This window comes from Globicephala melas, chromosome 8, assembly GCF_963455315.2.
Source record: "Globicephala melas chromosome 8, mGloMel1.2, whole genome shotgun sequence".
Taxonomy (NCBI): Eukaryota; Metazoa; Chordata; class Mammalia; order Artiodactyla; family Delphinidae; genus Globicephala; species Globicephala melas.
Window position 1 is genome coordinate 63245336 of NC_083321.1, and position 26485 is coordinate 63271820.

General features: G+C 39.1%; 1 protein-coding gene and 1 pseudogene across 2 annotated transcripts in view; one reads left to right on the forward strand and one right to left on the reverse strand.

The window, feature by feature from the left end:
* Positions 1-890: 890 nt before the first annotated feature.
* Positions 891-3743, reverse strand: LOC115841846 (cofilin-2 pseudogene; annotated as a pseudogene).
* A 172-nt stretch (positions 3744-3915) lies between these two features.
* TMEM135 (transmembrane protein 135) overlaps positions 3916-26485 on the forward strand; it is a 242447-nt gene continuing 219877 nt past the window's right edge. For both annotated transcript variants that reach the window (XM_060303876.2, XM_030835860.3), the window contains exon 1: positions 3916-4268. In XM_060303876.2, the coding sequence (XP_060159859.1) occupies positions 4128-4268 (141 nt within the window). In that variant the 5' untranslated portion in view covers positions 3916-4127. The remainder of the gene's footprint in view (positions 4269-26485) is intronic.

Below are 26485 nucleotides of genomic sequence, written 5' to 3' on the forward strand. Positions count from 1 at the left end.
TCATATTTTGAATTGGAGATTTTTTTTTTAAATTGTGATTATCTTGTTCCTATTCTACCATTGTATATTGGGTATGTTAAAGAGGGAGATAACTTGAACATGAGAGCTGTATTTGATCCTACAGAAGATCCTGGATGTTGAACAAGATGGAGTAAATGGATGGAAATTTAGGTTCTTCCCCTTGAGAAGGAGAGGGTATGTTTATCTGGGGAAAAAGGATGTGTCCAGATGTTTGGGCAGCCAGAGGCATAGGACTACGGCAGACACTTCTGGGTGCCTCCAGTATGTGTTCTTTTCATTTCGCTTGGTAATAAAACCTGAAATATTATCTGGGCATTTGTTCAACCAATAAAAAAAGATTACATTTCCCAGCCTCTCTTGCAACTAAGTGTGGCCATGTGACTAAGATTTGGGCAGTGAGTTGTAAGGAAAAGTGGCTTGCATAGGTTTCCTGGGAGGTTTTCTTAAAGAGAGGAAGTTATGTCCTCTCTTCCTCTTTGGCTGGTCTTCCTGGCTAGCACATGGATGTCATGGTTCAAGGTGAAGCAGCCAACTTATAAGTTAGGATGGAAATCACAGGTAATAGTCTGCAGAGCAACCTGTCAGAAGTCAGGGACCCTTGATGGGTATGAAGCCACCATCGTAGACTAAGACTGTCTATTTTTTTTTATTTTTTATTTATTTTTTTAACATCTTTATTGGGGTATAATTGCTTTACAATGGTGTGTTAGTTTCTGCTTTATAACAAAGTGAATCAGTTATACATATACATATGTTCCCATATCTCTTCCCTCTTAAGACTGTCTATATTTATCAGAGACAGAGAGAGAGAGACAAACTGTTTTTTTTTAATACATTTATTTATTTATTATTTATTTATTTATGTCTGTGTTGGGTCTTTGTTGTTGCGCGTGGGCTTTTCCCTAGTTTTGGCGAGCAGGGGCTGCTCTTCATTGCGATGCACGGGCTTCTCATTGCAGTGGCTTCTCTTGTTGCAGAGCACGGGCTCTAGGTGCGTGGGCTTCAGTAGTTGTGGCACGTGGTCTCAGTAGTTGTGGCTTGTGGGCTCTAGAGCTCAGGCTCAGTAGTTGTGGCACACAGGCTTAGTTGCTCTGCGGCATGTGGTATCTTCCCAGACCAGGGGTTGAACCCGTGTCCCCTGAATTGACAGAAAGATTCTCAACCACTGTGCCACCAGGGAAGTCCCCAGACAGTTAAACTTTTATCTTTTTACCACTGTTATTCTGGGCTTTCAATCTGAGTACTCCTCTTTTATTATCTTATTTAGTTTATCCTGTTATATTATTATTACACCTATCTCATACTCTCTTGTTTAGTTTTCTTATAACTTATAACTAAGTTTTCATATAACTAGTTGTTTTGTCTAAAATATGATGGGAAAGCATTCCTTGGGTTGTACATAAAATAGTATTAAACAGTCTAATGGCAATCACTGATAGGCTGCTTAAATGAATGATATTTCCTTCATTCATTGTTTAGAAAGGGCCCATTGGGGAAGGAGAAAAACCAAAACAAAATCCAACACTATTCCAGTTGACTGAGCTGCAGAAGTGGAAGCGCCTTAACACCCAGATGGCATTTGACTGTCATTTTATAAGCACGGGTTTTCCATCAAGTGAGACTACTACATTGTCTCCCAATTTCTCTTCAAGTGATGAAAGCTCCTTAATCTCTTCCATGCCATTTACACACCACTTGTGTTTAATATATGTAAATTTCTTTTTAACGGCATCTTTGGAGCTAGCATAAATCATCTTGCTTTTTAAAGGTGCACTCTTAGAAGCCCAGAATATAAATATCAATACTAGGTCTTCTTTCTTAGACTCTTGTTTTGTATGTGGCATCATACAGAGCAAACTGGCAATCATTCAGAGGTAGCAATTTCACAAAAGATGTGTAGGGATCCTCTGTGGTATCACCAGTGTCATTTGCCAAGATCTGCTTTGCTTTCTCTACAATTATTTGTCCTTTCTCATCATTTAAACAGAAGAGACCTTCTTTCTTCCCTCCTTCCTTTCTTTCTTTCCTTTTAATCTTCTTTTGTATAGACGATTTCCTTATTTTCCAATTATTAAAAACTTTGATGACGTCATCATTCACTGTAACTCCAGAAGCCATAGTGCCTGGGGCTGCATTGGCAGCTCTGGCTCCAGCTCTGTGGCACTAGGAGGAGGAGAAGGAGAGGAGAGGTGGGTGGAAACCTTGTCTCTCTTGTTCACATCTGAATCTACAGAGCTTAGAACAGTGCCTGAAAATAGTATGTGCTCAGTAAATATTTGTAGAATGAATGAATGGGATTCCTCTAAAGGTTGTACATAAAAGTAATATTAAACAGTCTAATGGCAAGTTCCTGCTTTAAGAAACTTGAGAATTTGTAATTCCAAGGAAACTAGAAAGATATTTATAGGTGAGGAAACTGATATTTAGTGGGGTTATAAGACTCATAGGCCGCACAGGTTCCTTGTCATGCCAATTGTTGGCCAATATCTCTAGCCAGGTATGAGTTCTAAGACCACTGCTGCCTCTACTATGTGTACTATTTGAAGCCAAGTCCCCCTAAAACTGAGTTCCCCCACTGAGTTTATGATTAATCTCTCTATCTAAAATTTAATTTCCTTTCTTTTCCCCCCTGACCTCAATCCTGTGGTAACTGAACACTAATCAACTAGTCAGATGACTAAAACTGCTGTTGTGATAACATCATTAATGTTCTAAAACTGCTATTATAGATATCATTATTAGTGTACAAACTCAGGTTGTTTCTCCAGGGCAAGATGAGCTTACAGACCCCGAAGCCATGGACCACCTGGCCTGAGAATTCGAGACATCCTGACTCCTGAAACTACGATTAAGAAACGTCACGAGGGCTTCCCTGGTGGCGCAGTGGTTGAGAGTCCGCCTGCAGATGCAGGGGACGCGGGTTTGTGCCCCGGTCCGGGAAGATCCCACATGCCGCGGAGCGGCTGCGCCCGTGAGCCATGGCCGCTGAGCCTCCGCGTCTGGAGCCTGTGCTCCGCAACAGGAGAGGCCACAACAGTGAGAGGCCCGCGTATCGCAAAAAAAAAAAAAAAAGAAAAAAAAGAAATGTCACGAGATGTTGATTAATCCTAGCCTCTTTGTTTTTCCTTTTTACGAAACCCCTAACTCAAAGGCCAAGTGGGAGTGTATCTGAGGCTTGTCTCCCACCCCCTTGCTTGGCGCCCTGCAATAAACCTTTACTTTGCTGCAAACACCTCCTGTCAGAGTCTGGCTTTCTGAGCCTGGGGCATGTGAGTCCTTGCTGGGTTACATATTTGGCTGACGAGCACCTGTGATGTATGCTGTAGACAGGACTGCTCAGTGGCCCAGGGTTTGGAGAGGACGACCTACTACTGTCCTTTCCCCATACAGGAAGTGCAAGAACACAGCTAACAGATTTTTCAAGCATTCTCAGGCACTGCAGAGCTTAGAAAGCCCAGTAATTGGGAGCAGTTTCGTCCCAACCAGCAGGCAGCCTTAGCTATTTATTACCTGGCACTCTAGGGTAGCAGAGCTGGCAGTTCTGAGGAGGATGGTTGTCCAGGCTCTCCTCTGGCAATCGTCTTCCTCCACCAGCTCCCAACAAAAACATTTAATCCCTTTCTTCCACTGCTCTCAGTTCTACTTGGTTGGGCTTTTAGAGGACAGAGACTGGAGTCCAATATTACGCAAGTCGCCTATCTTTGTACATCTTTCTCGGCGCGCTCGCGCCGGCGCGGAGCTAAAGGAGGGGGTGGCGGGCGCGTCCCCGAGCTGCGCTCTCTCACCTTCTGGCCCCCGCGCCGAGCCAGGCTCCGAGAGGCGGGCGCGCGCCCCGGGCCGAGGCCGCTTGAGGGAGCGCGCACGCTCCGCCTCTCCCCGCCTCCCTGATGCGCGCCCCGCCCCCTCGAGCTGCTGTGCTCTGAGCGCTCAACCTCGGAGGACTTTGGCCCAGAGTAACCCCGCTCGCTTGAGCTTTCCCCTCTATTCCGCGCCTACCCCGGCACGCCCTGAGAGCCCGCGGCGGTTGGGCGCTCGCTGCCCGCCCCTCTTCCTCCCTGCCGAGCTTCGGCTCACCCCCTCCCGGCCCCTGCGCGCGGCACCTCGTCATGGCGGCCCTCAGCAAGTCCATCCCTCATAACTGCTACGAGATCGGCCACACTTGGCACCCTTCCTGCGGGGTCTCCTTCGTGCAGATCACCAGGGGCGCCCTGGAGGAGTCCCTGAAGATCTATGCTCCCCTGTACTTGGTGAGACCCATCAGCTCCTCCCCCAGGGCGAGTTTAGTGTGGAGAATGGGCCAGGGCGTGCAGTCGTGCCCCGGAGGGGCCCGGGGCACTCGCCCCGTGTCGATTTCTCATTGGGAGGGGTCAGGGTATTTTTGGCGGCGGTGGGTGGGATGGGGGGAGATCGCGAGGGGCGGATATCCCAGATCCTACGGGGGGCGGGAGAAGGGGGAGGGGAATTAGAAGTTGAGCTGTCATCTGAATGCCTGTTGGGGAGAAGATGGGTTCCCAACTTCAGGATTAAGTTTGGGGCCCTTAAAATTGTGAGTTCAGAGGCCTGCGTTATTTTCCCTCCCTCCTGCCCTGTGGAGAGGTGTTGTAGGTCAGCGAGGCGATGAGAAATGGCCTGCAATCATTCCTCATCTAATTCCCCCTGTTTGGGCGGCCTCCTCCCCAATTTTTTTTTTTTTTTTTTTTGAGGGCATATTGGGCATCAAGTCCCTGTGGCCTCAGATCTTGTCTCAGTTTGGGATGAGAGGATCGTAGCTTGAGGGTTTTGCAAGTGTTTTTGCAAGTTCACAAAGTGGTCTCCTGGTTGAGACTTTGCTTGGTGTTTTAAAGGGTGGTTCCAGTCTTTGAGTCAGTGAAAAATGTTTAGGAGATCTGACTTAATGTCAGGTAGGTCCTTCATTACACAGCTTTACCTGTAGGGCAATCTAAGTTTGGAGTTTTAAATAGAGAATATTTGGAAATACGTGTTTGTATCATGGAGAATTGTTAAAGAAGTTTGTTCTTAAATGTTCTCTCCAGCATCTCTTTTTTTTTCAATAATCTCATCCTTGGTATTAAAGATTTATTGCTTTGGCTATTGAAGTTCATTCTCTTATTTTCTTGCCCAATAGAGCCTGTGTCCTAAGAAGGCAAATGTATATTTATTTTTGGTATGTTTTCTAAAAGTTCCATCCAATGTTCAGTGGATGGTCAATTCTTCTCATTGAGTAATGATTTAGATTTATACCCTAATATTCCTGAAGATGTGTCATGACCATATCTGTAGTACTTCTTGAAAAGTCTGATTATTTATTACAGAGATAACAGAGGAGAAGATGGTAACTTTCTCTGAGCTAGCGGAAGCCAGTTCATTTGTGTCATATATACTTACGCTTTTCAAACTTTAATGTGTGTTAGGAATCCACTGGGGGAGAATGTTAAAATGGGGGTTCTGATTCAGTCGATCTGGGTGGGGCCTGAGATTCTGCATTTCTAACAAACTCCCAGGTAATATTAATACTTCTGGACCAAGAGCCACAGTTTGAATAGTTAGGCTCTAGAGTAAAGGCTGATAATAAACTTATCATTGGAGCTGTAAATGTCTTCCTTGATTTTCTTTGGCCAAGATCCATGTTTATCTGCTTTTCCACATGAATTGTGGCCAGTCCGTAGCTCAATTTTTTTTTTTTAAATAGAATATCTACAAACATGAGTGCGCTCTTGATGTATTCAATAATACAGAGATTGTTCCTTCCCTTAGAGGATTATGAGGTTTGTGGGGAGAGAGTTTATGGTGTGTAATTTCTCCCTCTGAAAATCCATAGCACTTTTATTGTACCTCACATATTCATTCATCCATTCATTCAACAATTGTTTGTTGAGGGCCTGATGTTTTTCACATTTACAGCCTAGATACTTTATTGGTTATGTTTCCTGATAGGGTATTTCGGGGGACAACAGGAACATGAGCAATGGAAGCCCACCTTCTATTCCAGTAGGTGGGCTGGGGTCAAGGGGGGTCAAGAAAAGTTTGTGTTTTACCATTATGTCTCCAGCTAGATTAAATACTTCTTGAGGACAGATTCTCGATCTTATTTGGCCTTGTAATATCTGTATTCAAGATAGCTGGGTCGCTATTCAAGAGTGGTTGTGAAGTAAAATTAGTGGGAACTGACCAGTATTTTATTTTAAGCGAAATAGAAGAGAATAGAAAAAAATTAGAGTCCACTGCAGGTGGTACGGATAAGCATTATTTCATGACAGTTTTGTTTGTTGTATTTGTATGGGTTGCTGGGGCTCTTAGAGCATATACCAACACTTTGCTCATTGTCAGTGTTATGTAGTTGTTGATTAAATGTGTAATCCAGGGTACCAAGATACAAGGTGGTGTGGGAAGAAGTGGGCTTTTAAAAGGGATCAGCCACTTCTGATTTTGAATCTCAGCTTCATCAGTTACTAGCTCTTTGACTTTGTGCAAGTTACTTTGTCTTTCTCTGTGAGAATTAAGTGAAATAATGCACTGAAGATGTATCATGTTTCCTAGTTCATAATAGGTCTTGAATAATTCAGCATTTTTTTCTTCCTCATTCTCTCAGTGGCACTTAAGTTAGGTGTGAAGTTCATTGAGGGCGGCTAGGGAGGGCTCCTTGGAAGAAGTAGCATTTGACTTGGGCCTTGAAGATAAGGAGGTACAGACATTGATTCATGTATTGATTCATGTATTAGATATTTATAGGATACCTATTCTTAATGGAGCGGAGGGAGAATAGTGTGAATTGAGGCAGAAATCTAAGTGGTTTCGTAAAAGAATAGTACATGTATTGATTGGCTGAAACAGAAGTTTTGTGTATAGCTGTATGAGTAATAACAACTCTTATTTATTGAACATTCATATGCTTAAACCTTCACGTATTTTCTCTTATTTAATCCTTACACAACTCTGTCTTATCTCCATTTCATAGGTAGGAAAACTGAAGATTAGAGACATTAAGCAGTTTCCAAGATTCAGAGCTAGTAAGGGAAAGGAAAGGTGTTTTTTTTTTTTTTTTTTGACTCAAAGACTGAAGGCCAGGCTAAAGGTGCCATTGAGATTTTTTTTTGAACAAAGGGGTTACAAGTACAGAATGGTGCTTTCAGATGATGAATCTGGTCGAAATGGGTAGACGGGATTGGAAAGACTGTTTAGGAGTTGATGCAGTAGATTCACTCAAGTGGTAGAAAGAATCAGTTCTCATGGGATCTTACTTTGCAGCTTATTAGCAGTGTGATCTTAGGAAAATTATCTCACTTCTTTGAGCCTTAGTCTCCTTGCTTTGCAGAAGATAACTATACCCATCTCTTAGGGTTGTCATGAGGATTTAAATGGATAATAGTGTGTTGGAATAGCAGCTATCATGTAGTGGGGCCCTAATCAAGCGTTGCTGTTATTAAAATAGTGCATTCGTTGTGATCTGTATCTCCACCTCTAGTTAGAATGGTGGTTTGTATTCAGAACTAGCACGGTACTTCAGTAGGTGCTTCAGGAAGTGTCTGAATGAGTGCAGGTATGAATGAATGAATTCATGAATAATTCAGGAGTGAGGAGATAGTATTTGGCAGGTCTAAGGTAGTGCCAGAGAGAATGGAAGGGCAGTTTTAGAGGCATTTCACAGGAGAGGCATTTCATAGGAAGAACGAACAGACTTAGAGACTGAGAATATTAGGGCAGTGTGAGGGCTTGTTTATGCTTCCAGGATTTCAAGTCTGATGCTGTTGCCATCATTGATAGAAAAGGAGAAGTTTAAGGGAAGCTGGGTTGGGGGAAAATTTTAGTCAAGAGTGTTTTCTGGAGCCTATATATATATCTGCTTGTATATCTGCTTTTCATTTGAAATATTACCATGTGTGTTGTACTAAACTGATTCGTTTTGTTCCTTTCAGGTTTACTCTTTTCAAAAAAAAAATTTTTTTTTTTAAATTTATTTATTTAGTTATTTGGCTGCGCCTGGTCTTAGTTGTGGCATGTGGGATCTTCATTGTGGTGTGTGGGATCTTTTTTTTTTTTATGTGGACCATTTTTAAAGTCTTTATTGAATTTGTTACAATATTGCTTCTTTTTTTTTAATGTTTTGTTTTGGCTGCTAGGCACTTGGGATCTTAGCTCCCTGACCAGAGATTGAACCCGCACCCCCTGCATTGGAAGGCAAAGTCTTAACCACTGGGCCACCAGGGAAGTCCCACGCGGGATCTTTTAGTTGCGGCATGCGGGATCTTTAGTTGCGGCATGCGAACTCTTAGTTGCAGAACGTGGGATCTGGTTTCCTGACCAGGGATTGAACCGGGGCCCCCTGCATTGGGAGCATGGGGTCTTAGCTACTGGACCACCAGGGAAGTCCCCAGATTTACTCTCTTGTTCTATACATCTGCTCTCATGCTTTTCTCATCTTGGTATCTACAGCTATTCTTGGTATTCACCTTCTAATGCTTAAACCATGTTGAAATGTAGATGGACTATTCCTTTTCACAGTGAATCTTTGTGTTTTCACGATTTGTAAAAAACATCATCATCAATTTACTTGATGTAGTTTTTTTTTAAAAAAAGAATCCTTCATATGTTGTAATATTTGCTAATAATTTAAGTATGTACCAAAAATGTATTTCAGGAAGCTATATATATATATTTTTTGTCTTTTTTTTTTTTTTACATCTTTATTGGAGTATAATTGCTTTACAATGGTGTGTTGGTTTCTGCTTTATAACAAAGTGAATCAGTTATACATATACATATGTTCCCATATCTCTTCCCTCTTGCATCTCCCTCCCTCCCACCCTCCCTATTCCACCCCTCCAGGCGGTCACAAAGCACCCGAGCTGATCTCCCTGTGCTATGCGGCTGAGGAAGCTATATTTTGAATATAGTTATTGCCACGCATTCACAATAAGTGGTACCCATCACTATACACATTCACATGAAACAGTTGTTAAACTGTTTAAACCCTTGACTACCACTAAAATTAATGAAAGCATAGTGCCCTTGGTACTTTGTGGCAAATTTAGAATACACAGTTGCCCATTTAGGAGGATGGATTCTGTGCTGTTCAAATTCTTAGGTGCCTTTTCTAAAAGGAAAGCTTGTTCAGTTGTCTCAGGTGGTTCTAGGATCTTGTTTTTCCTGGTGTCTTTCCACAGGACCTCCAGATTAGGGTACTGGCATTTATCGTTAGCTGACTTCAGAGTAGAGCCTTTCACACTTTGGGGAAGGAATGATTTAAAAACCGCTTCTTCAGCGACCTTCAGATGTTTACACCCTTCTTCAGAGTATAAAAATGTTTACTTAATATTTACTCCCCTTGAATTTTATAATCTTAACAGACTTGTTAGAGTGTAAGTTCATAAACACTTAAGCAGGAGTTGGATTTCTTAAGAATTAAAAAAACCAACAACAACTTATGGACAGTCTTTAGTTGCGAAAGACTTGAAAACCACTGACTAAAATTTCAGTGATGGAGTTTTTTGTTTTTTTTTTTTAATGTTCTCACACAGTTTTATTTTATGGAAAAAATGGTAATTCTACAAAACCTCTCAAGCTTAACTCCACTTACAAGATGGTGTTCAGATTTCTGTATTTCAGTATGACTTAGGAGGCAGGATCCTAGATTCTGGGATCAAATTGCCTATGTTAGAATTCTAGCTCACTACTTACTAGCTGGGTGACCTCAGACAAATTACCTAACTACTCTAAGCCTCAGTTTCAGTAAATTTTAACTCTGGAGGCCCTGGTGAGGATTAAATGTGGCATAATATATGAAGTGCTTCTGGCATGTAGTGTGCACTGAGTTTTTAAAGGCAGTGTTTTAGCAGGTAGAGAAAATGAGTCCAGCAATGAAACTTTTTGAAATTTTTGGTAATAGGCCATTTGTTTTTGTTTTTTACTTAAAAAAGAAAGACCAAAGTCATTAAGGAATACAAACTGCTGAGAATATTTGAATTGTTTGACATTTGGAGATCATGGAATTTGTAAATATGATGGATTAATTCCCCTTTGATTTTTCCCTGAGTCCTACTTTAGGGGTGGAGGTGAGGGGGCTCATTTTATTTTTCTAGTCAATAAGTAAATGATGATTCTTTTACAAGATTTGTTATTATCCCTTTGGACGTGTAAGTTTTGTCTTTCAACTGAGCAATTAAATGATGAGTTTTCCTATTCGTCAACAAGAGATTGTGAGTGTGTTGAACTTGTTTTTCTATGTGACTTCTTGGTATTCTTTGGCTGATCTCTGTTGATTACAAAGCACACTTCCAGCACGTTGCTTCTAGTTGAAAGTTGAAGACATATTGTACTAAACACTTTGATAACTCACCCTTTTCTGTGGCCAAATCTTCTTTACTATTGTTTGCCCCTTTAGTTATCCTAAATCAGGGATAAAAATTATTGCTATTCATGTTTCTGAGTAAGTAGATTCTTATTAAAATGGATATTTGGTTGATTTAAAAAAATTTTAAAGCCTTCAACAAATCCTTAATAGGTATTTTTCAATGTCGGCATTAGTTCCTTTTGCCTCGTCACTAGAAAGTTCTTTTCAAATCAAATGGAGTTATCCTCTATCTGGGAAAGTTTATCCTCTTCAATAGAATCAATTCATTTTGGTAGAGAGAGAAGCACACCTGGAGAAGTTAGGGATCCAAATCCACTCTGGTCATCCCCGTGGTGATAGATTTTTCCATCGGATCGCCTTCATAACCAACTCTCTAATTGATTTACTGTGGTACAGATTATTTTGAATAACCAGACCTCTTATTTACTATTTAGAAAATTATATTTTTCATGAACTTTTGACTCATTAAAATATTTTTATGATTATTTGCTGATAAACATTGATGAAAAAATATACACAAATTGAGGGGAGACGACTTGATGATTAGGTTTAGTAATATTATATATCTGAACCTTGATGGTTAGTATTGGAATATTTGTCCCCTATTCATTTACCAGTTATTTATTGAGTCTGCTATGTGCAGGCTGCTGTGTATAGCAGCTGTGTGCTATGTGGTATGGTGGAAAATAAAAAAAATGAATGGGACATACTTCTTACATTGTAAGAAGGAGGGGAGACTAGGCATGTATTATTCTGTAATAAAATTCATTGAGATAAATACCATAAGGTACATATTAAAGTGGTTTGAGAGATGGAGGTGGAAGGTCATATTTGGCTGGGGAGATAAGGGGAAACTTAATGAGAGAGATGGCATTTTAGTGGCCTTGAAGGGAAAACAGGATTTGGAAAGGTAGAAATAGGTGGGGGATAAGGGAGAGGAATGGCTTGAACAAAGACATTCAGGTAGAATAGGATATGGTGTGCTTTGGGGAATGGCAGGTGGAATTTGGACGTTATTTGTTGTAGTAGGCGATCGCTAAAGGTGGCCAACAGGGGTAGTATGCCTGAAGTTATTTCATAAAGTTTAATCTGGCAGTAGTATATAGAAATCTTGGATTCAGTGACTCAGATGTAAAGCAGGGGGAGGAAAGCAATGAAGCTGTAAGATTTTAAGCCTCGTTTATTGGAATATGTGCAAGGTAGTGCTTTGGAAAAAATATCTTCAGTGCAATATGCTGGATTGCATTGGGGCATATTGAGTTTTAGCTACTAGTACGATATCTGGGTGGAAAATGACCAAGAGGCATTGAGAAATGGAGAGTTGCTGTTCTAGAGAAAAGGTGGGGTTAGAGATTTAGGTTTCATCTCTATTCTTATGACATATTCTTTATGTCGTAAGATAGAGATGAAAGTTGAAGCCCTGGTAAGTCAACAAGGAAGAGAGGTCTTTAGGTCAGCAAGGGTTTAGAAAGAGAAGACAACTTAAATGCTCATTTTTGGAGTGGAGGAAAAAGAAAAAGAAGCAGTCAGAGACGTATGAAGAGATGGAGAAGAAAGAGTGTTGCAGAGAAGTGTCGAGCAGGGAGTTTTGGGAAGTATTGTTAAGAGGTGGGAAGAGCATGGGCTTGAATCTCAGTCCTGCCACTTACTAGCTTTGTGACCTTGAGCAAGTCTCTTAACATATGTGAACCACAGTGTTCTCATCTGTAAAATGGGGGTCAAATTCCTATCTCATGTCTTTTAAAAATATGAATCAGAACACTCCAGTGGCTTTCCATCTCAGAAAATGTGAAATCTTTGCCGTGGCTGTTGCTTGATTGCATTTCATACCATTTTTGTCTTTGCTTATTCACCTCTGTCCAGATATAATTTACATGATTTATTTTATAATTTTGAATCTAAGTTTTGTTATTTAGGATGGAGAGCTCTTGATTTCTGAGGAATAAATTGGACAACAGATTGTCAAAAAATGAACATGTCTGTGGAGTAAATGAATATAGTATGACTTCCTCTTTTCATGAGTTATGACTTGAGAAAAAAAACCTTGCCTCAAATTTGTGTGTAAGCAATATACATGTAAGTAGTTACTTCTATTGATTATGACAAGACAACCTGGATCGAAAGGCTGGAACACAAACTTATGTTCCAGAGATCTACCTGTATAAGGTTTGATAGTGATAAAAAATGTATAAGACTTTAATAATAGATTTATAATTTATTCATTAAGTATTTATTGAATATGTACCAGGCCTGTGTGCTAGGTGATAATTTGAGAAGGGGAGTTGATTGAAGTGACTGCTTAATAAAGAGCTAAATAAAGTTTTGGAAAGTCTTTTTTTTTTTTTTTTTTTTTGCGGTACGCGGGCCTCTCACTGTTGTGGCCTCTCCCGTTGTGGAGCACAGGCTACGGATGCGCAGGCTCAGCAGCCATGGCTCACGGGCCTAGCCGCTCCCGGGCACGAACCCGTGTCCCCTGCATCGGCAGTCGGACTCTCAACCACTGCGCCACCAGGGAAGCCCCTGGAAAGTCTTTTCAAAATGTATTGGTAGGGACTTCCCTGGTGGCGCAGTGGTTAAGAATCCACCTGCCAATGCAGGGGGCAAAGGTTCAAGCCCTGCTGCAGGAAGATCCCACATGCCGTGGAGCAACTAAGCCCGTGTGCCACAAGTACTGAGCCTGCGCTCTAGAGCCCACGAGCCACAACTACTGAGCCTGTGTGTCACAACTACTGAAGCCCACGCTCCACAACAAGAGAAACCACCGTAATGAGAAGCCCGCACACTGCAACGAAGAGTAGCCCCTGCTTGCCACAACTAGAGAAGCCTGCGCACAGGAATGACGACCCAATGCAGCCAAAAATAAATAAATTTATACAAAATGTATTGGTATAAGCAATCCCACTCCTGGGCATATATCTGGAGAAAACCATAATTCAAAATGATACATGCACCCCAGTGTTCACTGTAGCACTATTTACAATAGCCAGAACATGGAAGCAACCTAAATGTCCACTGACAGAGGAATGGATAAAGGAGATGTGATACACATATACCATGGAATATTACTCAGCCATAAAAAGAACAGATAATGCCATTTGCAGCAACATGGATGGACCTAGAGATTATCATACTGAGTGAAGTAAGTCAGACAAAGACAAATATCATATGATATCGCTTGTATGTAGAATCTAAAATAAATGGTACAAATGAACCTATTTACAAAACAAACTGAGTCACAGATGTAGAAAACAAACTTATGGTTACCAAAGAGGAAAGGGGGGGGATAAATTGGGAGATTGGGATTGACATATACACACTACTGTATATAAAAGATAACTAATAAGAACATACTGTATAGCACAGGGAACTATATTCATTGCTCTGTAATGACCTTTGTGGGAGTGGAGTCTAGAAGGGAGTGGATATATGTTTATGTGTGGCTGATTCACTTTGCTGTACAGCAGAAACTAACACAACATTGTAAATCAACTATACTCCAATAAAAAAATTTAATTAAAAATGTATTGGTACAGTTTTTCATTACTTATATAATATAGTGAATGTGAAATATATTTATATCCCCAAGGACTATACTGGGCACATAGTAACGCATATTAGTTGATGCTTTGATGATTAAGGGTGTTAAACTATTTTATCATAACAGTGGTATTTTATTAAAGATTTATTTTAATCTCTGTTGATCTGAGGTCAAACTTTTAAATTGTCTTTTGATTTATCACTATCTTAGCTTTCTTTCTACTAATTGATCTCCTCTAAAAGAGTGTGGTGATTTTTTGGGTGTATTTTTTCCTTCATGTTTAGTGTGAGATGTATCTGCTTCATCTGAGGAAACTAGGAGTGTAGTTAATAAGTATTTGTTAATGAGCCTGATTTATTAGTGAAGCAAATTGGTACTGTAAATTGATGTTACAAATTGTATATGAGGCGCTCTCCTTCTTCAGATATGCTTGAGGAGAATCAACTGAAGTGAATGAATGCAGATTTTAAGCAATTTTGCTTTCAGCAGCGTTGAAAAATATTAATTGAAATGAATGTATGTGTGAAAAAAGAGTATGAAAAGAGGGACGAATGCTGGCTCAAGTATCATCAGGTTTGAGCAGGTTCCTTTTATAAGAATGCTGAATTTACAGTGTTTTCAACTTATTATCATTTACTTTGTATAGTCTTTTGACTCATTACATGTGTCAGGTTGCTTTGATTTCTTGATTCTAACTAGATCCTTGGAGTTTGGATTGTCACTAGTCCAGTTTGGGAGTTGTCCTGAAGGATTCAGTATCTACTGGCAATGATGGAAGGAGACTTATTCTGATCATTTTTGATTTCTAAACCCTGAAAAAAGTAGACACGGGGCCATCTTTTTCAGACCTATTTCTTAGAAACTCTCAAGCCCAGGAGACACTGAATTAATCAGGATCAGACTGAATTTCAGAGTGTGCTCATAGTTCCATTTGGAGCCCAGGGAGTGTTACTGTAACTGTATTTACTATGAATCTTCATTTTCTCTGTCTTTCCTATCCTCATTTTACTCTTCAAATATTACAGATTGCCTATAATGTGTCAGAAATACAGGGGTAGGGGGAACAAGGTGTATGTGGACACTACAGTTAAGGGGGAAGATAAGAAGATGAAAGAAATATACAAAAAATTATTTCAACTGTGGTAAGTGCTAATAAGAAGTACAGGACGTTGCTAGAGAGTGTTACATGAGGTGGGTTTGGGAAGGCTTTCCCAACGAAGTAACCTAGTGAGTATATGAATATATACATATATTAAGTGAATATATATTAGGCTTAACATTTATGGCACATAACCCAAATTTTAGTGTGAGATAATTCAGAGAAATAAGAAGCAGTTACTTTACAGAGAGATTATTTAAGGATTTCTTAAAACCAGTATCCTGGGCAAGAATTTGGTTTCTTTCCTTTTGACATTGGTCTTTACTTAAACTTGAAGCCAAAGGCAGTAATGAAACAGCTTAGATCATACAAATACCTTGATTAACAGATTCTCTGAAATTGAACCTCCTTCTAATAAAAATCTGTATTTTAAGTTAAGGTAGTCAGAAATTTTCAGTTACAAATGTTAGAAAAACTATTTTAATCTCTATTTGTCTTTACTGATTTAAAGGTAAATCAAGGTTGTTTTAGACAAAATTGTCTAAAGGTCTGGGAAGTTAAGCATCTTTTTAAAGCATTTCTTTTCTGTGCTCTTTTCTCTTTTCACATGGTTAAATTTATGGTTAAATTTATTTTCTGGTTTAAATAGGTGGTCAGGGTTATCCCCATCAGAAAATAATAAGGGATTTTATATTTGTTAAATAGTTGACGGGCTAATTGTTAGACTTCATTGTGGGTGAGTTTTAGCAAATGTGTGAGTACAAGTACAGTTTAAACCTTTTGAGAATCACTTTGTCTTCTGTTAAAAAAATTTCATATAACAACAGATGGTGAGGCAGTTTTGTTTTTTTTTAGCAGCATAGTCCCCTGATATCTGTGCTTTCTTCTCTTGCTCAAATTGTCCCTACTTCTTTGACTTGAACTCTTAGTTTGCTAGAGTTCTATTTTAAGGATTCAATTCAATACACGCGATATTCTCATTGGAGAGACTGGAATGTATGTACATACCTTCTGTTTTTCATCTGAATATAGTTCTTCAGTAGGAAGTGTATTATTTGAATTTTTCTTCACTAATTAAGGTATTTCACATTAGAGCCCAGGATATTTGTACTTAAGTATGCAGAAGATGGCAGGTTATGAAAAATGTTTTGGTTTAAGATTATAGTATTGCATGGGGAGTTATAGCAATAAGTTGAAGTAACAGGTGTGTGTTTTCAAGACTATCCCCTACATTACCCAAAATATTAATATTACTCAGTTTAGAACATGGCTGTAATATACACAGGAGTCAATCTGAATTTTGTTCTTGATCATATTTTGTCTCAATATTATATCTAAAGTATATTTTCAGGTTTATCTTTAGAGCCTATGTCAACTTTCTTATAAATTTGAAAGTGGCTCTTTTATTGAGAGTAGATGATTATAAACTTAATGGTCATCACTGAAACTTGATGGTATGATTTTCATTACAGGGAGGTTTAAGAGTAAGTAGATAAGGAAACTTTTGAAGATTTGTATTCTCTGGCATATATTAGTAACAAAGTTGCCCTAGTTTTTAAAAAATTTTATTATTATTTAAAAAAATTAATATTTTTTTGAAGTATAGTTGATTTACATTAGTTTCAGGTGTACAACACAGTGAATCAAACTTTTTATAGGTTATACTCCATTTAAAGTTATTTTAAAATATTGGTTATATTCCCTGTGATGTATAATATATCCCTGTAACTTATTTATTTTATTTTATTTAAAAAAACATTTATTTGGCTGAGCCGAGTCTTAGTTGTGGCACGCGGGATCTTCATTGCAGCATGCGGGATCTTTAGTTGCGGCATACGGGATCCAGCTCCCCGACCAGGGATTGAACCCGGGCCCCCTGCATTGGGAGCGTGCAGTCTTAACTGCTGGACCACCAGGGAAGTCCCAGCTTATTTATGTTATATGTAGTAGTTTGTACCTCTTAATCCCTTACTCATGTCTTGCCTCTACCCCTTTCCTTCTTCTCAGTGGTAACCACTATTTTGTTCTCTATATCTGTGAGTTTATTTCTGCTATATTCATTCCTTTGTTTTTTTTAGATTCCATATATAAGTGATAACGTACAGTATTTGTCTTTCTCTGTCTGACTTATTTCACTAAGCATAATGCCCTCCAGGTCCACCCATGTTATTGCAAATGGCATAATTTCATTCTTTTTTATGACTGAGTTCTTTACTCATTCATCTGTTGATGGACACTTAGGTTGCTTCCATATCTTTGCTATTGTAAATAATGTTGCAGTGAACATTGGGGTGCATTTGTCTTTTTGAATTAGTGTTTTTCTTTTCTTCTGCTGTATACCCAGGAGTGGAATTGCTGGGTCGTATGGTAGTTCTATTTTTAGGGGTTTTTTTGTTTTTTTTGTTTTTTGAGGTATGCGGGCCTGTCACTGTTGTGGCCTCTCCCGTTATGGAACACAGGCTCCAGATGCGCAGGCTCAGCAGCCATGGCTCATGGGCCCAGCCGCTCTACAGCATGTGGGATCCTTCCGGACTGGGGCACGAACCCGTGTCCCCTTCATCGGCAGGCGGACTCTCAACACTGCGCCACCAGGGAAGCCCTATTTTTAGTTTTTTGAGGGACCTTCATACTGTTTTCCTTAGTGGCTGCACCAGTTTACATACCCACCAACAGCGTACTAGGGTTACCTTTTCTCTACATCCTCACCCACATTTGTTATTTTTGTCTTTCTGTTGATAGCCATTCTGACAGATGTGAGGTGATACCATTGTGGTTTTGATTTGCATTTCTCTGATGGATTAGCGATGTTGAGCATCTTTTTATGTGCCTGTTGGCCACCTATATGTCTTCTCTGGAAAAATTTATATATAGGTCTTCTGCCCATTTTTTTAAAAAATTAAAAAATATATTTTTATTTTTTGGTTGCTCTGCGTGGCATTTGGGATCTTAGTTCCCCGACCATGGATCAAACCTGTGCCTCCTGCAGTGGAAGTGCGGAGTCTTAACCACTGGATCACTGGGGAAGTCCCTTCTGCCCATTTTTTAAATTGAATTGTTTGTTTTTTGATATTGAGTTGTATGTGCCGATTTGGATATTAACCCCTTTGTGGTCATATTATTTGCAAGTATTTTCTCCCATTCAGTAGACTGTCTTCGTTTTGTCAATGGTTTCCTTTGCTGTGCAAAAACTTTTAAGTTTATTAGGTCCTATTTTATTTTTGCCTTTGTTTCTTTTGCCTTAGGAGACAGATCAAAAAAAAATTGCTATGATTTATGTCAAAGAGTGTTCTGCCTGTGTTTTCTCCTAGGAGTTTTAAGGTTTCTGGTCTTACATTTAGGTCTTTAATCCACTTTGAGGTTATTTTTGTATGTGGTATGAGAAAACATCTTAATTTCATTCATTTACATGCAGCTATCCAGTTTTCCCAGAACCACTAATTGAAGAGACTGTCATTTCCCCATTGTATAATCTTGCCTCCTTTGTCATAGATTAATTGACCATAAATGTGTGGATTTATTTCCAGGCTATTTATTCTGTTCCATTGATATATTTGTCTGTTTTTTGCCAGTACCATACTGTTTTGATTACTGTAGCTCTGTACTGTAGTTTGAAGTTAGGGAGGTGATCCCTTCAGCTTTGTTCTTTCTCAAGATTGCTTGGCTATTCAGGGTCTTATGTGGTTGCATATACATTTTAGGATTATTCTAGTTCCGTGAAAAATGTCATGGATATTTTGATAAATCTGTAGATTGCTTTGGGTAGTATGGTCATTTTAATAATATTAATTCTTCCAATCCTTGAACATGGGATTGCTTTCCATTTCTGTGTCATCTTCAGTTTCCTTTGTTAGTGTTTTACAGTTTTCAGAGTATAGGTCTTTCACCTCCATGGTTAAGTTTATTTCTAGATATTTTGTTCTTTTTGATGCAGTTTTTAAATTTAATTTTTATTTTATATTGGAGTATAGTTGATTTACAATATTGTCTTAGTTTCAGGTATATGGCAAAGTGATTCAGTTATATATATATATATATACATATATTCATTCTTTTTCAGATTCTTTTCCCATATAGGTTATTACATAATACTGAGTAGAGGACTTCCCTGGTGGCACAGTGGTTAAGAATCCGCCTGCCAATGCAGGGGACACGGGTTTGAGCCCTGGTCTGGGAAGATCCTACATGCTGCGGAGCAACTAAGTCTGTGTGCCACAAATACTGAGCCTGTGTTCTAGAACCTGCAAGCCACAACTAGTGAGCCTGCGTGCCCCGACTACTGAAGTCCATGCCCCTAAAGCCCGTGCTCTGCAACAAGAGAAGCCACTGCAATGAGAAGCCCGTGCATTGCAACAAAGAGTAGCCCCTGCTCGCCACAACTAGAGAAAGCCTGTGCACAGCAACAAATACCCAACGCAGCCAATAAAAATAAATAAATAAGTAAATTTATTTAAAAGATACATATATATATATAGAGTTCCCTGTGCTATACAGTAGATACTTGTTGATTATCTGTTTTATTTATAGTAGTGTGTATATATTAATACAAAACTCCTAATTTATCCCTTCTGCCAACCTTTCACTTTGGTAACCATAAGTTTGTTTTCGCAGTCTGTGAATCTATTTCTGTTTTGTAAATAAGTTTATTTGCATCATTTTTTTAGATTCCACATATAAGTGACATCATATAATATTTGTCTTTGTCTGACTTGCTTCACTTAGTATGATAATCTCTGGTTCCATCCATGTCACTGCAAATGGCATTATTTCATCCTTTTTTATTGCTGAGTAATATTCCATTGTATATATGTACCACATCTTCTTTATCCATTCGTCTGTCAGTGGGCATTTAGGTTGCTTCCATGACCTGGCTATTGTAAATAGTGCTGCAATGACCATTGGGGTGCATGTGTCTTTTTGAATTATGGTTTTCTCTGGGTATATGCCCAGTAGTGGGATTGCTGAGTCATATGGTAGTTCTATTTTTAGTTTTTTAAGGAACCTCCATACTGATCTCCATAGTGGTTGTACCAATTTACATTCCCACCAACAGTGTAGGAGGATTCCTTTTTCTCCACACCCTCTCCAGCATTTACTGTTTGTAGACTTTTTGATGATGGCCATTCCGACCAGGGTGAGGGTACCTCACTGTAGTTTTGATTTGCATTTCTCTAATAATTAGTAATGTTGAGCAGCTTTTTATGTACTTCTTGGCCATCTGTATGCTTCTTTGGAGAAATGTCTGTTTAGATCTTCTACCCATTTTTTGACTGGGTTGTTTGTTTTTATGATATTGAACTGTATGAGTTGTTTATATATTTTGGAAATTAATCTGTTGGTAGCATTGTTTGCAAATACTTCCTTCCAGTTCATAGGTTGTCTTTTCATTTTGTTTATGATTTCCTTTCCTTTTAAATTTAATTAGGTCCTATTTGTTTATTTTTGTTTTTGTTTCCATTACTCTAGGAGAAGGATCCAAAAAAATATTGCTGCAGTTTACGTCAAAGTGTTCTGCCTATGTTTTCCTCTAGGAGTTTTATAGTATCTTGTCTTACATTTAGGTCTTTAATCCATTTTGAGTTTATTTTTGTGCATGGTATTAGAGAATGTTCTAATTTCATTCTTTTACATGTAGCTGTCCAGTTTTCCCAGCGCTACTTATTGAAGAGTGTCTTTTCTCTATTGTATATTCTTGCCTCCTTTGTTGTAGATCAGTTGACCATAGGTACGTGGGTTTATTTCTCGACTTTCTATCCTGTTCCATTGATCTATATTTCTGTTTTTGTGCCAGTACCATACTGTTTTGATGACTGTAGCTTTGTAGTATAGTCTGAAGTCAAGGAGACTACTTCCTTCAGTACCTTTTTTCTTTCTCAGGATTGCTTTGGCTATTTGGGGTCTTTTGTGTTTCCATACAAATGAAAAATTTTTTTTTTGTTCTAGTTCTGTGAAAAATGCCATTGGTAATTTGATAGGGATTGCATGAATCTGTAGATTGCCTTGGGTAGTGTAGTCATTTTGACAATACTGATTCTTTTAATCCAAGAACGTGGTATATCTTTCCATTTTAAATGGAATTGTTTTCTTGATTTCTCTTTCTGATAGTTCATTATTAGTGTATAGGAAAGCAACAGATTTCTGTATATTAATCTTTTATCCTGCAGGTTTACTGAACTCATTTATTAGTTCTAATAGTTTTTTGTTGGAGACTTTAGGGTTTTCTATATACAGTCTCATGTCATCTGCAAATAGTGACCATTTACATTTTCCTTTCCAGTTTGGATGCCTTTTATTTCTTTTTCTTGTCTTATGGCTGTGGCTAGAACTTCCAGTACTGTGTGAGACAGAAGTGGTAAGAGTTAGATAGAATGTCCCTGATTTTAGAGGAAAAGCTTTCAGCTTTTCATCACTGAGTATGATGTTAGCTGTGCATTTGTTATAGATGGCCTTTATTATGTTGAGATATATTTCCTCTATACCAACTTTGATGAGAGTTGTTTTATCATGAATGGATGTTCAGTTTTGCCAGATGCTTTTTCTATATCTACTGAGATGATCATGTGATTTTTATCCTTTTGTTAATGTGGTGTATCACATGGCATGATTTGTGGATATTGAACCATCCTCCCATCCCTGGAATAAGTCCCAGTGATCATGGAGTAAGATCCTTTTTATATATTGTTGAATTAAGTTTGCTCGTATTTTGTTGAGGAGTTTTGCATCTGTGTTCATCAGTGATATTTGCCTGTAATTTTTTTTTATAGTGGTTTTGGTATCAGGGTAGTGGTGGCCTCATAGAATAAATTTTGGCAGTGTTCCCTTTTCTTTAATTTTTTGGAATAGTTTGAGAAGGATAGATATTGCCTCCTCTTTATATGTTTGTTGGGAGTCCTCTGTGAAGCCATCTGGTCCTGGACTTTTGTTTGCTAAGAAGTTTTTTTGTTTTGTTTTGTTTTTTTATTACTATTTCAATTTCATTACTAGTGATCGTTCTGTTCAGGTTGTCTATTTCTTCCTGATTCAGTCTTGGAAGATTGTATGTTTCTAGAAATACATTCATTTCTTCTAGGTTGTCCAATTTGTTGGCATATAACTGTTAGTAGTATTTTCTTATGTGTTTTTTGTATCTCTGTGATATTGGTTGTTATTTCTCCTCTTTTGCTTCTTATTTTGTTTATTTGAATCCTCTCTATTTTTCTTTTGAGTCTGGCTAAAAACTTATGAATTTTGTTTATCTTTAAAAAAAATGCAGTTCTTAGTTTCATTGATCCTTTCTATTGGTTTAAAAAATTTTTTCTCTCCACTTTATTTATTTCCTCTCTGAGCTTTTATCATTTCCTTCCTTCTGCTGACTTCGGGCTTTGTTCTTCTTTTTCTAATGCCTTTAGGTGGTGGATTAGGTTGTTTATTTGAAATTTTTCTTATTTCTTGAGGTTGGCCTGTATTGCTATAAATTTCCCACTTAGAACTGCTTTTGCTGTGTCCCATAAATTTTGGAAAGTTCTCTCTTGAGGTATTTTCTGATTTCCTTTTTGATTTCTTCATTGACCCTTTGTATTTTTAATAGCCTGTTTATTTTCCACGTGTTTGTGTTTTTCCATTTCATAGTCATTTTAAAAAAAATTTTTTTTTAAAAATTTCATTTATTTATTTATTTATGGCTGTGTTGGGTCTTCGTTTGTGTGCGAGGGCTTTCTCTAGTTGCGGCAAGTGGAGGCCACTCTTCATTGTGGTGCATGGGCCTCTCACTATCGTGGCCTCTCTTGTTGCAGAGCACAGGCTCCAGACGCACAGGCTCAGTAATTGTGGCTCATGGGCCTAGTTGCTCTGCGGCATGTGGGATCTTCCCGGACCAGGGCTCGAACCCGTGTCCCCTGCATTGGCAGGCAGATTCTCAACCACTGCGCCACCAGGGAAGCCCCATTTCATAGTCATTTAAGTTTAAACATATTCTTTTTTAAAAAATTAATCTATTTATTTTTGGCTGTGCTGAGTCTTCGTCGCTATGCGCGGGCTTTCTCAAATTGTGGTGAGTGGGGGCTACTCTTTGTTGCAGTGTGTGGGCTTCTCATTGCAGTGGCTTCTCTTGTTTCAGAGTATGGGCTATAGGCACGCGGGCTTAAGTAGTTGCAGCATGTGGGCTCAGTAGTTGCAGCACGTGGGCACCAGAGTGTGTGGGCTTCAGTAGTTGCAGCTCGCGGGCTCAGTAGTTGTGGTGCACAGGCTTAGTTGCCCTGCGGCATGTGGGATCTTCCCGGACCAGGGATTGAACCTGTGTCCCCTGCGTTGGCAGGTGGATTCTTAACTACTGGACCACCAGGGAAGTCCAGTGTCCCCTTTATTAACATTTGTTTTTCTTTTTGCTCTTCTGATTGGATGGTATTCATTATTCTATCTTCCAGATCACTTTTGTGTTTTTCTGTATCACCTAGTCTGCTGTTAATACTGTCCAGTGTGTTTTTCATTTCACATATTGTATTCTTCAGCTCTGACTTGTTCTTTTGCTTGTTTTCTAGTTCCTTGTTAAAATTCTCACTGTGTTTATCTATTCTTTTGCCATGTTCTGTAAAAATTCTTATTACTATTGCTTTGAACTCTTTATCTGGTAAATTATTTATTTGTTTCATCAGTTTTTTCAGTTTTTTTTCTTGTTCTTTCATTTGAAACAAATTCCTCTTTCTGCTCATTTTAACTTTCTCTGTCTCTATGAAATCAGATGGAATAGTTACCTGTCCCAATCTTGAAGGCATGTCCTTATGTGGGAACATCTGTATGCAGCCTGCATGTGCCCAGGCTTTGGTGGGAGAGGTTGATCTGAAGTGAGCGGAGGTCCTGTCTTCACCCAGGGTATGCTGGCAGCTATCACCTTGGTGGGAGGTGGGGCTGGAGATTGATGGACTAGATCCAGGGCCAAGTGTGAGCCAGATTTTTTTCTCTGGTGGTCATTACTGCCCTCTTTGGGATGTGGTTGGGTGCCATGGTGCTGGAGTAGAAGCCCTAAGGGCTGGGTCTGAGCTGGTTCTGTTCTCTCTAAGTGTGCATTCTCCCCCTCCTGGCAAAGGCAGCTTCATCCCAGAGGGGAGTAGTGCTAGAGGAAGAGAGGTTGGAACAGGCACTAGGTGTGGCCCCAGGCATGCTGGGGCCCTTGTGAGAAACTGGCCAGAGCTCCAGGCAGTCTCAGTTTGCTTCCTCCGCCTTGTTGCCCGGAGTCAGTAAGTATGTGCACATGTTCTTCATGAGCGGAGTCTCAATTTCTTAGCGCTCTCTTGTAAATATTACTGGTTTTCAAACCAGCTAAGGGGACTTGTCTTCCTGATGTTGGACCTCAGGGCTAGGGTGTCACATATGTGGTTTGAATCCCTCATGACTCATGGAGGATCTCCCAGCCCATGATATCTCTCTCCTCTTCTGTGTCCCATCCTAAGTGTGTGGGTACCGACCTGGTCACCTTGCCTCTCTTCTTCCCTGACTCTGTGTGACTCTTTATAGCCTTGGTTGTAGGAGAGTGTTTCTGCCAGTCTTGTTTGTTTCCAGTGAAAACTTCTAGTTTTTAGTAAGCTTGTTGTCTGTACGTGATGAGTCAGCATGGTGTAGAGCACTGGATCTGAGTTTTTGTTTTGTTCTGCAACTTATAGTTTGATTCCCAGTTTCCTCATGTATAAGTAGATGATAGTCCTGTCTTAACTACTTCATGATAGGCTGTGGTAGTCATATGAGATAGTACATACGTGAAAGCGTTGAAAACTGCAGAAAGATATGTAAATATTGGCCTGTGATACTTGGTTCCTTGTCTTTTTGTTTTAGAATTTAAATTTGGCTTTTGTAGCTTAAAAATAATTTTAACCTTAAAAATAAAAGTGTTGGCAGCAATTTAAATGCAGTATATTTGTTAGGGTTCTCCAGAGACACAGAACCTGAAGGGTGTGTGCGTGTGTGTGTATGTGTGTGTGAGAATGTGTGTGTGTGTTGTATGTGAGTTGTGGTGTGTGTCACACACACACATACAATATATATTGAGAGAGAGAGACAGACAGACAGACTGACCTCTTTTAAGGAATTGGCTCACACGGTTACAGAGGCTGAGAGATTCCAAGATCTACAGTTGGCAAGCTGTAGTTCCTCATAGTCCATATCCTAAGGCCTGAGAACAAGGAAAGCCAGTAGCCTAAGCTCCAGTCCAAAAGCCAGTAGGCTTTCACACAAGCCTAGTGGATGTTTTGCTCAGAGTCTGAGGTGGGAAAAGACTACAGTGTCCCAGCTTGAGGGCATGCAGGCAGGAGGAGTTCCCTCTTACTCAGCTGTTTTGTTCTATTTAGATCTTCAGTTCATTGGATGAAGCCCACCCACATTAGGGAGGGTAGTCTACTTTACCCAGTATACTGAAAATGTTAATTTCTTCCAGAAGTACCTTCACAGTCACACCCAGAATGTTTGGCAAGTTGACACAAAGTGTCAGTCAAGTTGACACAAAATTAACCAGCACATGCAATATAAATTTGTATGTGACAACAAAGTAATTCAACCTCCCTTATTATGCTAAATATTTTTTAAAAATGAGGTCTTATTCTTTTAAAAGGGTTTTGAAATTTGTTAGAGAGAAAATAGAGGAAGTCTTCTGACCAGAGATGAATATTCTACTTTAGTTCTGTTTATTGAAGTTCTGTTTTTATTTTGAATCAGTCGGTGCTATAAAAACGTGGTTTAGTTTTGAGTCTCACGAGGACCACTTAACTTCTTCTATACTTATTTTAATTTCAATTAATTTTTTCGAACATCTTGATTTACTAGAGACAGAAATGTCTTCAGAACACTCTAATAGAACAAACCTGCACAGCACAAAAAGGAACTGGAATTAGAGCAGGGAGCCATTGTGCAGAGAGAAGGAAACATATATTTTAAGGGCCTTCTATGTGCTGATTCTGCTGAGTACTTATATCTTTTATCTCATTTATTTAAAAAGTACTGAGATCTTGGAAGGAGAAGGAAATCAGAGTAAAGTTAGATGCACAGCTGGTTGGTTCCACTTTCTTCTGTTGAGATTAGTTCTTTTTATTTGCTGACTTAGTGTTGTGAACATTGTGTTTCCGTCTTCTTTCATTTTTAGCTTTTGTAGACTGGGAATGTAATTTCCAGCCCTGGAGTCATCATGGTGCCTTAGTTATTAGTCTTCTCCCAGGCTACATAACTGGTATATGTATATACCAAATTTATGAATATTTTATTAGGTTTTAAAATATATATATATCTCAGTTCTGTTTTCCCTATATTTTAGTATTTTTTCTTTCAGGATGGGCAGCCTGAATTCCTATAGGGGCTAGTAAGTCACAAGTTTTTTTTCTGTAACATGCACAATGGATAAATGATATGTCCCGTCATTTAGAATGTCAGACTTTAGCGTCAGGTATCATGGTTAAGAGCATGGACTCTGGATCCACTTACCTGTGTTCAGTCCCTGCTTTCCTACTTATTCATTGTGTGACCT